Source organism: Crinia signifera, chromosome 11, assembly GCF_055691185.1.
Source record: "Crinia signifera chromosome 11, ASM5569118v1, whole genome shotgun sequence".
NCBI classification, from domain to species: domain Eukaryota; kingdom Metazoa; phylum Chordata; class Amphibia; order Anura; family Myobatrachidae; genus Crinia; species Crinia signifera.
The window spans coordinates 69,667,537-69,681,618 of NC_139227.1; the positions used below are offsets into that span (position 1 = coordinate 69,667,537).

The 14,082-nt window shown below is 47.8% G+C and overlaps 1 protein-coding gene across 1 annotated transcript; it reads right to left on the reverse strand.

The window, feature by feature from the left end:
* Nucleotides 1-6,738: 6,738 nt before the first annotated feature.
* On the reverse strand, nucleotides 6,739-13,670 carry LOC146045056 (microtubule-associated protein 1 light chain 3 alpha-like). Its single transcript, XM_083163749.1, has 4 exons — nucleotides 13,562-13,670; nucleotides 10,882-10,937; nucleotides 9,795-9,901; nucleotides 6,739-7,723 (listed from the first exon to the last, which is right to left on the reverse strand). Exons 1-4 carry the CDS (start codon nucleotides 13,668-13,670, stop codon nucleotides 7,564-7,566), a joined length of 432 nt encoding a protein of 143 aa, XP_083019875.1. The 3' UTR covers nucleotides 6,739-7,563.
* Nucleotides 13,671-14,082: the final 412 nt, after the last annotated feature.

Genomic DNA, 14,082 nt, shown 5'->3' on the forward strand with positions numbered 1-14,082 from the left:
TAGATTGGGGAGGTTACCCCTTGTCCTATGGCAAGGCTCTGCGCATGCTCCTCCTTGTGTCATTTCCTGCCTCAGAGAACCTGTTGGAAGAAGTAGCGTGCCTTGTATCTCCAAGCACAAAGCTTTGTTTTATCCCCTTCCCCAATTCTGATTGGTTGCCCATAGCAACATCCCATGTGAAATAGAACTCCCATCTTAGTCCATTTCTCCCAACATATCCGGTGTCTTCCAGATAATATGCACAATGAATTAAAGGAAATGTTTTTATGTGTGTTTGTCCTGCTTGCTGTATGATGCCCTGGGGACGGGCAGCTGGCCCCAAAAATGGTTGGTGTTATAATACAGATGTATTATGGATTTACTGCATCTACCTGTACGAGTGCCTCATTTCTTTGGATTCATCATATATAATACTAGCTGACCTGCCCGGCGTTGCCCAGAAAAACCTTGAAGGTTTTTTAATTCCAAAATTGCTGTAAAATTTTGTCTTGTGCTGTGCCAAAGGCACAAGATTGTGATTTGTCAAAACCTCCACCATAATGTTAGAATGTGTTTTGCAGGTGTGGTGGTGTTTGAAACACACCGCTCCTGACTCAATAGCTTGTAAGTGTTGATGAATTCCACATCCACTCCTGAGATTTAGCACCTATGATGCATTTTATTTTTTGTGTTTGTGTGTTTTGTACTGCTTTTGCATGTGTTGTAGTGTATGTGGGTGTGTGTTGTACTGTGAGTGGTGTGGTTGTGTTGTGTGTTTCTGTCCAATGTGTAAGTGTGTGAGGTCCGCTGTGTGTATGTGGTGTGATGTGTGTACAATGTGTTTGATGTGTGGTATATGTATATCTCAAATTAGTCCTAATTGTTGAAAGCTTTCACAATAATGTTAAGGTGCGTACACACTGTTCGATTCAGTTTTCAATTTGATTTGTATTGGATATGGACAATTCAACCTGAGCTGAAGTTTTTTTGGTACTTGATTCCCAGAACAGCGCCCATCGCGGGCATCGCATGCCATTATATTGGCATGCGATGCGACCGATGCGATGCTCGCGATTTTACATAGAAATGCATGGTAAAATGAAAATCGCGTTGGTCGCATCGACCCCAAATAGCCACCCTGAAGTGTGAAATGGCCCCCCCAATTGTTAACGCCACCCCACGATGAACGTCAACCCGAAGCGTGGCGAGTGGCGGCGGTACGCGTCCTCCAACCTTTTCATACCCCCACTATCCACGTCGGCGTGGAGCTGAGAATAGTGTGGCGAGCCACCAAGCCCGAAGCGTGGCGAGCGGATGCGGATACCTGTGAAGCCCGCGAGGGGACGCGTATAGCTGTGAAGGTATCCGCGTCCCCTCGCGGGGCTCGCTGCATTCGCCACACTTTCTATTCTCAATTCCACACCGACGTGGATAGTGGGGGTATGAAAAGGTCGGAGGACGCGTACCGCTGTGCTCGCCACGCTTCGGGTTGACGTTGATCGTGGGGGGGCCATTTCACACTTCAGGGCGGCTATTTGGGGTCTGTGGGCCATTTAACATTGTTCCCTATGTAAAATCGCGGTAATCGCATCGCATGCAATTTTTTTGGGCCGCATGCGATGCAACCGACGCAATTTTTTTCCTTGCGATGCCTAAGATCAATATCGTGGGCGCCGTTCTAGGAAACAAGTACGTTTTTTTTCTACTATTTTCTATTTGGTTTTTCATTCGATGTGCATTCAATTTGCTAGATCAACACTGGCTTCAGGCAGGGGATGGACATTGAATCGAATGCTGCAGTGAACACAATAGATTTGCACGATCTACTATTAGATTTCCACTATATAGATTTGGCTGCCAAGATTATTTTTCTATTAGATTTACACTACACAGGAGTGTACATTGGGATCAAATCTGTATCGAATGTAAATAAACCATTCGATGCCCATTCAATTTTCTATTCACTTTTGCTTCTATAAGCAAAATCGAATAGAAAAATTGTGCATATCTCATCGTGTGTATGCTCTACTTAGAATGTGTTTGCGTTCATACTCAATGACAGCAATGAAAGCAGGTGTAGTGTTCCTTCGTCATCTGTTTCCCAGAGTGTCGATCTTTGCCAGATCATCAATCAAGGCAAATTGAACCTTGGTGGGTTTTTTTTACATTTCTAAGTGAAATTTCCCCAAAAAAGCTTCGGAGTGTCACGGTGCCTCCGCAATGCAACAGACACGCACACACACACTCTTCAACTTATTATATATATATATATATATATATATATATCTCTTATATATTTAGCCAGATCTGTCACTCAACCCCTGTGGAGAACGTTCCTGTGTAAAACAGTTTCACTTTCATGTGTCTGACGTTCCACCCCCTTGACATCACCTCCCCCCGCCCAGCCAGGGCTGCAGTACACGCCCACCATCCACCATTACTCCACAGCCACCATCCACCATTACTCCTGCACATCCCTACCCTCTGCCAGGACCCCCGCGACCCCCCTCCTGCGATTCGCGGGACCCCCCGCGACCCCCCCTCCCACGATTTGCGGGACCCCCCCCGCGACCCCCCCTCCCGCGATTCGCGGGACCCCCCCGCGACCCCCCCTCCCACGAATCGCGGGACCCCCGCCCCCCCCCCCCCCCGCGAATCGCGGGACCCCCGCGACCCCCCACCCGCGATTCGCGGGACCCCCGCGACCCCCCCTCCCGCGATTCGCGGAACCCCCGTGACCCCCCCTCCCGCGATTCGCAGGACCCCGCACCCCCCCTCCCGCGATTCGCGGGACCCCCGCTTTCCACCCTCCCGCGAGTCTCGGGACCCCCGCGACCCCCCCTCCCGTGATTCGCGGGACCCCCATGAACCCCCCCTCCCGCGATTCGCGGGACCCCCGCGACCACCCCGGTATCCGGACTATTGTTAGACAGCACTTACATTAACAGACATTACATCGACACCATTAGTTCGACAGCTCAATAGGTCGACATGGTTTTAGGTCGACATACCATTAGGTCGACATGTCATTATGTCGACAGCTCATTAGGTCGACAGCTCATTAGGTCGACAGCTCATTAGGTCGACATGTTTTTAGGTCGACACTGCCATTAGGTCGACAGTGTCTATGTCGACAGTCAAAAGGTCGACATGGGTTTTTTCACTGTTTATTGAGCCGACATGTGCCGACAGGCGGTATTTCATGCCCTACTATCCACTAGGGCGTGGTGGGAGAATAAAATAGTGTGCCGAGCGCAGCGAGGCACCGTGCCCGAAGCATAGCGAGCGGCTGCGGTACACTTCAAACTGTGTCCATGTCGACTGTGTCTACATTTCGGCCAAAAAACAGTGAAAAAACCCATGTCGACCTTTTGACTGTCGACATAGACTCTGTCGACCTAATGGCAGTGTCGACCTAAAAACATGTCGACCTAATGAGCTGTCGACATAATGACATGTCGACCTAATGGTATGTCGACCTAAAACCATGTCGACCTATTGAGCTGTCGAACTAATGGTGTCGATGTAATGGCTGTCGATGTAAGTGCTGTCTAATATCCGTCCCAGACCCGACCACCCCCTCCCGCGATTCGCTGGACCTCCGCGACCACCCCCTCCAGCGAAACGCGGGACCCCCGCGACCCTCCCGAAAATCGCGGGACCCCAGCGACCCCTCCCTCCCGCGAGCCCCCTCCCGCGATTCGCAGGACCCCTGCATCCTCCCCTCCCGCGATTCACGGGACCCCTGCGACCCCCCCTCCCGGCATTAAAAGGGCCCCCCACGACCCCCCCTCCCGCGATTCACGGCACCCCCCCCCTACTGTGATTTGCGACCCCCCTCCCGCAATTCGCGCCGCCCCCTCCCGCGATTCACGGAACCCCCCGTAGCGCCCCCCTCCCGCGATTTGCGGGCCCCCTCGGCACTTCTCGCGATTTGCGACCGCCCCCTAATTCACACATTCGGGGACCCCACCTCCCGCGATTCATGCCCCCCTCACGCAATTCACGGCACCCCCCTTCCTGCGATTCGCAACCCCCCACGACCCCCCCTCCCGCGATTCACGAAACCCCCCGTAGGGCCCCCTCGGCACCTCTCGCGATTTGCGACCGCCCCGTAATTCACACATTCGGGGACCCCCCCTCCCGCGATTCATGCCCCCCTCACGCAATTCACGGCACCCCCCATACCCCCCTTCCTGCGATTCGGAACCCCCCCACGACTCCCCCTCCCGCGATTCATGCCCCCTCCCGCGATTCACGGACCCCCGCACCACCCCCCTGCGCCCACCCTCCCTTGATTCACGTCCCCCTCATGTAATTCACGGCAACCCCCCACACCCCCCCTCCTGCGATTCGCAGCCCCCCCACCCTGCGATTCATGACCCCTCCTGTGATTCACGGACCCCCGCACCACCCCCCCTTGACTCACGGCACCCCACGCGCCCCTCCCGCAATTCACGGACCTCCGCAACCCCCCCTCCCGCAATTCACTAACCCCGACAACCCCCCTCCCGCAATTTGCGGACCCCCCTTCCCACGATTCAAGCCCCCCCGCGCCCCCGCCCACGATTTGCGGACCCCCCCCCCTCCCGCTAACCGCGGATCCCCACACACCACCCCCCCTCCCGCAATTTGCAGACCCCCCAGACCCCCTTCCGGCAATTCCACCCCCCAGCGGACCACCGTGGCCCCCGCTCCCGCATTTCACGTACCCCCGTGACAATGGGGGATCCTGTACCACCACAAGCAGGTACCGCCCCTAGGTGGGAAATCCGGCCCTGGCTGCCACACTGCAGGTTTCCCCACTGCCCTCTGCACCAGCGCCACAACTTTTTTCAATGTCTTGCCCACATACCACTATTATACAGCCTCCTGCTCTCATGCACGCTCACTCCCTCCCAGTGGGAGGAGACGCTCACCCACTGCCGGGAGCTGCATACTGTCCCCCACCCTCCTCCAGTTCTAGGGATGCCCATCGACCATCAATGATTTTTAAATAATCAATGGTTTATGGCCGATGTTGAATACTTTTGCCATCAATGTGGGAGGACACTGCCCTGCCTCCTGTTCTCCTGCCCCGTAACTTCCGCCAGTGGAGACCCGCTCACCCTGTGTTGCCCACATTCCCCTATCATGCTTTACCGCCCAGCCTCCTGCTCTCATGCACCCTAACTCCCACCCAGTCGGAGGAGACACTGACTCCTGTATTTCTGTGCTGCCACGCTGGACCCTCACCCACTGGCAGAAGCTGCACAGTGTCCACCACCCTCTTTAGTCCCCCGTATGCCCACACACCCCTATCACTACCCAGCTTCCTGCTCTCCTGAACCGTAACTTCCACCACTGGGTAATCGCTGACGCTGTGTTGCCCACATACCCCTATCATGCCTCATATCCCAGCCTCCTGCTCTCATGCACCCTAACTCCCACCCAGTAGGAGGAGACACTGACTCAGGGCCACCGTCCGGTACTCCTGTGCTGCCACGCTGGACCCTCACCCACTGCCAGAAGCTGCAATACAGGGCATCTTTCATACAATTCTAACCATATTTCTCACAATACAAATGTTCACAAATTAAGGGGCGTAGCCCCTTACGCCGGTGTGAAGAGCGCCCGTAGGGCGCGATGAATCACCTAGTATATATATATATATATATATTTGACCAATAAAGGACCTTTTATCTAAGCCTGAGTGAGTGCCGCTTTCGTTGGAGTACTGTTTGGAATATCACTTTTTGCTGATTATTCGAGGAAGGCACCCCAGCATTTGTGATTCTGTGCTTCATTTGCACTCAGTTTGCCACGAGTGCTGGACCCTCCTGTCTCTATGGGCCTTATTCTAATCGGTGCGGCCCGATCAGAATATGCGGCCGCGACCGTGCAGGCGAATCCCCGCCTTCCATACGGATCGCCACCTGCCGTCCGTACGCGGATATGTGGCGATCCGCATGAAATTGGACAGGGATACGCCTCCTCCGTCTTGGGAGCAGCCCCTGCATTCGATGGTCGCCGAACATCGAATGCAGGGCCGCACGCTCCACCAGGTCCCGCCACACAAGACCACACGGACACTTGTCCGTGTGAAATCATGTATGGGGGCGGGCAGCTGACATCCGGCGATGTCAGATGCCCGCCCCGTACCCACGCGTCACGGCCTCATTACCATGCATACGCCCCGCGTTTGCATGGGAACGCCCATGAAACGCGGGGCGTATGCATAGGGTAATGAGGCTAAGTAGCCCCTCACGCCCCTCTACGCCCCCTGTGCGGCGTATAAAGAATCAGTGCGGCGAAATCGCCTGCACATGCGCAGAGTGACCTCTGCACATGCGCAGACGATCAACATCGGCGGTCCGTCCGCATGCGGGAATATCCGCACCGATCAGAATAAGGCCCAATATACTGTGTGTGTGTATACTGTATATATATGAAAAAAACTTTCCACAGGTGGGTATTTTAATAACCAGTTTTACAGGTACAAACATGAGTACTAGTACAGTGAATAATCTTACATTTACAGTCCTTTTATTATTGCGAAACATTAGACACTTTATGCAAAGAACAAAACAAGCAATATGTAAACTATAATAATATAAAATCTAAATTTACAGAGGATGAAAGCAGAAAATCAAACACCTTTACATTGTGAAATGTTGTAGAAAAAAAGCTTCAGCGGTGTGTCACACAAAGGTTTGTCTGCTATTTTGGAGGGATATGATGAGTTTATATTGGGGGGGGGGGGGGGGGTCGGGGGGGGGATGTGATATGTTTGCCTAAATAAAAGGTTGTCAAAAGTGGGCAAACTTTTAATAAGTTCTGTCATTCCAATGTAAGATCCGTGTATGTGTTGTAGTCTATAGCAATAGTCTTATCTCATTTTATTCTCTACTGAAAAGGCTGCAGAAAGGATCTGATATGTGGATAGCACCTTATCATGTTCTTTGTTTTATTGGACCTTTTTAGATTCCAAAAAGTCTCATTCTACAATACTACTGTTATTATCTCATTGCCTAGCAGACGTGTCCAAACTATGGCCCTCCAGCTGTTGCAAAACTACAAGCCCCATCACGCCTTGCCACAGTTTTGCTATTTGGGAATGCTGAAACTATGGCAAAGCATGCTGGGATGTGCAGTTTCACAACAGCAGGATGACCACAGTTTGGACATGCCTGGCCTAAAGTAAACCGTAAAGGAACTTGATGTAATGTGGCCGTATTCATTCTCCCACAGCATCTGTTACCCTGGGTTATAGCACAACTGATGGTCTTTTAAAGAAATTCCCCATTCTATATCCAGATGTGTTTTTCTTAAAATAAGTGTGATGTGACATTTATATATAGTCTGCACTGTAAAAGATATTAGTAAAACACACAGATTTATACACTGCATCTAACTATTGTCACCCCTGTGTGATTTTTGTATCTTCTCTTCTAAATGTCTCTTCTCCTTGTTACCGTGGCACCAAGAATCACGTAGTCCTCCTGCTCAGCCAGAGCCCTGGTTGGCCCCACGTTTCTATACTGGAGCCTAGAACTGCTGATAAAACCTTACTTCACAATGTCCATTATTTGCAGGAATAACCTCTCAGCCAAACACTTCATGAGACATGTAAGTCATATACAGGAAGCCATCTTGGTCCCGGTGTGCAGTGTACACTTCCTGCATTGTTAGAGAGAGACTGGTCAGCTGCCGGTCACTGACCAGGACACACAGAGCGTGGGCTGGAGACAAGGAGAGTCTGCACCTGTACAGAAAGTGAGAACCATTAACACAAATGCACTGCTCTACCTGTATTCTGAGTGGTATTACTAAGAATTGGATAATTACAAGACACACAACACTAGCTTTAATAACTAATAAGCAAGGAAAAGGGAACGCCCATATAGAAAACCATGTAAATGATACTTGCCAACCCTCCTACAAAATCCAGGAGCCTCCTAAAGCTCAGGTGACTATACCAGATGCCTGGAAAAGAGGGCAAGTCTCCCGGATTCCTCCCCGTGACTACAGGTGTTGCCCGCTTTGTGAATTAAGGGGGTGATCTGAATGGCTTGATGACACATGGGCTTCTCCCCAGCTTTACAATACCTCTGACCATTATCATTGTATAGAGGGGGTGGGGCCATGATGCTGCAAACACCACATAATTCCTCCCTTCTAACGCTATGCGTAACCTCCTGCACTGCTGTTGGGGCAGATGGAAGGGTCCGAAACATGTACATTTGGCATGTTAATACTCTAAATTTGTCTAGATTGGTTGAGCTGCATGCGTAATCAGACAGTATTTACCCTACATGCAATTTTTTATATATATATTTTCCAAGGAATCCGCATTAAAATGCAAAAGGGGGGTGCTCCATAAGATGAAGAGGCATCATGGTATAGAGCAGGCATGTCCAACGTTGGCCCTCCAGATGTTGTGAAACTACACATCCCAGCATGCTCTGCCACATTTTTGCTATTAGAGAATGCTAAAACTATTGCAAAGCATGCTGGGATGTGTAGTTTCACAACATCTGGAGGGCCAACGTTGGACATGCCTGTTATAGAGGAAATGGAATGGGCACTCACCAAGGTCTAGGCAATCAAAACAGCATCTTTATTAGTATCAAGTTGACATACAGTACCATCCGACGTAACGACACGTTTCGGTCTACATGAGACCATCATCAGGAATAGTGCAACAGTGAACAAAACATCCAGCAGATAAACAACCTGACATCCATCCCTGGGGAAGGACACACTTCCCCAGGGATGGATGTCAGGTTGTTTATCTGCTGGATGTTTTGTCTCTCATGTAGACCTAAACGTGTTGTTACGTCGGATGGTATGTCAACTTGATACAAACAAAGATGCTGTTTTGATTACATAGACCAGGGCTGGGCAACACCGGCCCTCCAGATGTTAATAAACTACATATCCCAGGATGCTTTGCATTAGTTTTGCTATATGGCCATGCTGAAACTGATGCAAGGCATGCTGGGATGTGTAGTTCATCAACATCTGGAGGGCCGGTGTTGCCCAACCCTGGCCTAGGCCCATTCCATTTCCTCTATAGATAGATATACACACACACACACACACACACACACACACACACACACACCCCCCCCCATGAATAGTCAAAGGGCACAGATTTTTCTTTGTTTCCAACTCAAAACCAGCCAAAAACAGATATTGAATGTACATCTTGGTGGTCGCCTATGGATTGCAGCATTGTATGTAGGCCTCTTGCATTAATTTGCTGTGAAATATTGCACTTCTGCTCTGCACATGTAGTAATACACGCTTTTTGTTCATGATCAATCTTAGGGGTGCATTTTACTAAAGCTTCTAAAAATGAAAAATGTGGTGGTTGCCCATCTATCATTTCTCTATTGCATCCTTGAAAATGCTGGACAGAATTTGATTGTTTGCTTAATTTTTGGAAGCTTTAGTAAAGATCATACTTGCCGACTTCTTAAAACTGAGAGGGGGCGGGGTGAGGCTGACGTCACTAAGCCCCGCCCCATGACTGGCCGCTGCAACAATTTGCGGGTCCGTGGATGCTGGGAGGGGCTTTAACCTCCTTGTTGTCACATTACTCCCTCAATATGGACATTTTTTTCCTACACAATCTTATAGGATTAACAATCTGTTTGGCATCCACATTTTAGATTATTGGCTCGATGGTCACCCACATGTGAATTTTTTTATATATTGATAATGAACAATCAGATTGTCAGATGTCATTCCTTGTATACCGTATGCCAACATTCACTCCACCCACTTGCTGTCCATATTTTATCTACTACTTTCCCGCCCTTTCTGCTCACCTGATCATGTTTACAAACTGCCCCATCGTAGTTTCTGGGGGAACTAGGAATTTGATCTTCTGTAGTTGAGGCAGCAGCTTTTCCTGATTGCTTCTCTCTACTATAACCTGAAAAGAGAGAGAGAGAGACTGTTGACTGAAACGCGCTGTTGTCCAGTACCAGCTAATGAGATATGGTCACTAGGTTGACCTACATCAGGTCAACCACTAAAGGTCTACAGGGCTTAGGATGACACATAAAAATTGGCTATGGTCAGAAAGACAACACAAACTGTCGACCTTTTGACTGTCTACCTTCCCATCGTTGACCTAATGCTTGTGGCGACCTTAGCTCTGTTGGCCTTTAGTGGTCCACCTTCATAGTATCGACCGTATGACCCATACCCAAGCTAACAAGGGCTCTTAGCATGGCATACAGTACCTGTCTTTTCTGCATTGAAGTTATGTAGTGCATATATAACTGCATCATAATCACTGCAGTGTACATATGATGTCATTGCAGTGCTGCCTTATAATATATAGGGCCTTATTTTGGGTCATTCTTTCTGACAAAATCCTTCTTAGATGGACAAAACCATGTGCACTGCAGGGGGGGCAGATGTAACATGTGCAGAGAGAATTAGATTTGGGTGAGTAATTTTGTTTCTGTGCAGGGAAAATACTGACTGCTTTATTTTTACACTGCAATATAGATCTCACTTTGAAGTAAAACCCCACCCAAATCTAATTCTCTCTGCACAAGTTACACCTGCCCCACCTGCAGTGCACATGGTTTTGCCCATCTAAGAAGGATTTTGTCAGAAAGAATGAACCAAAATAATGCCCATAGTGACATCATATACAGAGATGGCTCCAGAGGTGCAATCGGAAATTCATACTGGATCCACACCAACTGGCACTCCAAATACTGCCAAACATCAAAGGCCAGGACTCACTGGCAGTTGGTGTCGATCCCCTTTTTGAATGTTGGAATGTGCTGCAGCCCCAGCTCTGGGACGGCAACTGGTTATATATGTGTATCTGATATACAGGTCTTTTATGTAACATTTGGTTAAAACCATCAACAGTCAGTAAACGCCATCACTTACCGGTATCTTGCTGGGAAATTTGCTCTTCACTCTGTTTACCTCATGTATCCGGCTGTCTACAAGAAGCAGAGATGCGCACTTGTCTCTTAAACATGTAAAACTGTTTGTAAAAGTATTTGGTTTATTGCAAAACCTTGACAATTTGTGTACTAGAGTCTCTGAGAGCTATTTATTCACATAAACTACCATAATTGGGATATGGGGGTTATCCTGGTTCACTCCTCCTAGCAAATTCCTTCTCGAATGGAAAAAAACATGTGCACTGCAGGTGGGGTAGATGTTACATGTCAAAGAGAATTAGATTTGGGTGGAGATTACTTCAGAGTGAGATCTATATTTCAGTGTAAAATTAAGCAGTCGGTATTTTTACTGCACAGGAACAAAATAACTCACCCAAATCTAACTCTCTGCACATTTTACATCTGGTTTTAACCCTTGCGATCCCGATGCACGCTCCTGTATCGCACGGCAGAAAGTCTTGGCTGCCTTGACTATATAGTGCAGATCTGCACTATATAGTCAAAATTGTATGCCATCGTATGCATGCCGTGCGATCCAATGCAATGCGATCTGATCCCATCGGGGATCCCATCGCACGGCACATCTCAGCTGTGTACACACCATTAGTCAATTGCAGAATGTTGTGGAGATGCATATTTTGAGGTTAACCATCAAGACCAAATACGATTAAACTTGGATTCTGCCTTACATATATTAATATAAATATCTCATGTACTGTAGCATTAACCAAGGAAGTCCAGGCCTTAAAGTTAGGTGCTGAAAAAGCCATCCAGAGTCTGTCTAGAAAGAATTTAGCAATGTACATAGATTAATTGCATACTGCCTGATTATCCAGGACATCATCACCAGACACCCCAAGGCAACAAAACCTAGGTGTTAAATTACAGTGGGAAAATCCTGTAATAATCGTTGCATGAAGCACCTGAGCCCAAAAGGGTTTCACCACCAGGCAATCCCACAGTAAATGCCAAAAGGTTCCCGATCTACCTTGACATTTATGGCATGCATCAGAAGCCCTCCCACCAAATTTTACCATTCTAGCCAGAGTGAGATAGGTTCTATGCAGAATGAACAATGAAAGTTGCTGAAATCTAACTGAAGCAGTAGACTCCCGCAGACAAGCAAGTGCTTTGCTCCAGTCATCATCAGTCAACCTGACCACCTCCAATTCCCATTTTTGCTGCAGATTTGGTAGGTGAGAGGCATGATGATATGATAGAAGGAAAGAATATAGGTATAAAAGAGAGCGTTTAGAGCCCAATTGTAAGAGGAATATTTTGAGAGTAGAGTGTCCAATAACAGGAGGGCCCAGAGGGAATTGAGAAGACAAGGCGTGGCAAAGTTGTAGGTATCTAAATAAATACATAGATGGAATAACAAACTCATCAGCCAACTGAAAAAAAAATACTTTAAAACTCCATCATGGTATAACTGACTCACAGATACCACTACACAGATATCACACCACAGATATCACACCACTCTAGGTTTAAGAGAGGAAAGTTTAGACAGCCAAAGAGAATTCCATAAAAGAGTGTCTGGATCAACGTCCCTAATAAAACATGTATAGCTCTCCAATTTTTTAGAGCTTGAATAACAAGGGGGAGAGTCTTACGAGAAAAGGTGTTAGCTAACAGCGCCTGAAGGGGTGTATGACCATGTGCCATTTCAGAAACCAAAAGGCTCAGAAGGGAGGCAGGAGTGCAGTCCTGGAGCCACAATCGTAAATGAGTCAACTGAGCCGCATAATAATATAACCTAAAATTAGGAAGGGCCAGGCAACCAGACGTTTTGGTTCTAGTAAGTACCTCTAATCATATGCGAGGCCTCTTGTCCAACCAGATCAGAGAAGAAATCATACTGTTGAGTTTCCGGAAAATTGGGGCCTGATGAAATATATAAAGGAACTTTGGTTGAGCTATCATTTTAACTAAATGAACTCTCCCAGTAAGTGTCAGAGGAAGTTAACGCCGCAACCTAATTTAATCTTTCAAATATGAGAAAATAGGCATAATATTCAATGGGGCATATTCCTGCATGTCATTAGACACCCATTCACCCAAATATTTAAATGAGGTAACCCACTGTAAAGTGAGAGTGATTAGCGGTGTAACAGGGGGTTGTCCCGTGAGGGAAAAGATAGAGGACTTGGTCCAATTGATAGTATTCGGAGTATTTCCCAAATTCTTTTGTCACCTGGAGAACCACTGGCATGGAAATGAAATAATCCTTAAGAAAAAGCAACATGTCGTCTGCGTACAGAACAACAGCATCAACACGATTGTTTATTTGAAGGCCAGAAACTTCAGGATGTGCCCGTAGAAGGCATGCCAATGGTTCAATAGCCAAAGCAAAAAGGTTAAGGGTAAATTTACTAAAGTTTCTAAAACAGAAAAGAGGTGATGTTGCAACCAATGAAATTCTGTCTAACGTTTTCTAGTATGCAATAGAGAAATCATAGACAACGTCTGGTTGCTATGGGAAACATCACCTTTTTACCTTTTTTAGAAGCTTCAGTGCGCACCTTATAGTCTAACGTTAGTGCATGAGTCTAGGACATAAACTGTATCTATTACCAGAATGCATAAGTACCAATGCACTAAGATGCTTGGGCATCACAGTGCAGTGCCAGGCAGCAGTGCCCTCCCCATCCCCTTACCTAGTCGTTTTCTTTGCTTGAAGGATGTTAATTCCAAACTTGTGCTGTATCCCAGAGACAACATAGTCACTGTGTGTGGCCTTCGCTGTTCCCTCTGGATCTCTGTCATCCCTATCAGACCCTTTATAAGTGGCAAGCAGCTGGAACCAGTTACTTCTGGCTACCCCCACCCTACAGTATTTCTGCTTCTTACAGGAATGCCTGACTTGCCCCTATCTCACACCCATCTGCAGAACTGACCTCAGCTCCCTCACTGGTGTGTGACACTTTGTGCAGAACGTTTACGGGACATTCTGTTTTAGTACATACACTGCAAAACTGACACCTAACTGGGGCACTGATATATCGCACGTAGCTAAGGGAATCATAGCTCTATATCAGATGTGAGAGGGGTATGCCACTCCGTGGTGCTCCTTGTAGTGTGTGTGCACATGTCCATTATACAGAAAACACAAGTTCTCTTCTATAACAGCTACTATAGCACATATTCACAAATAAAACTGTATGTGATAGAACAGATG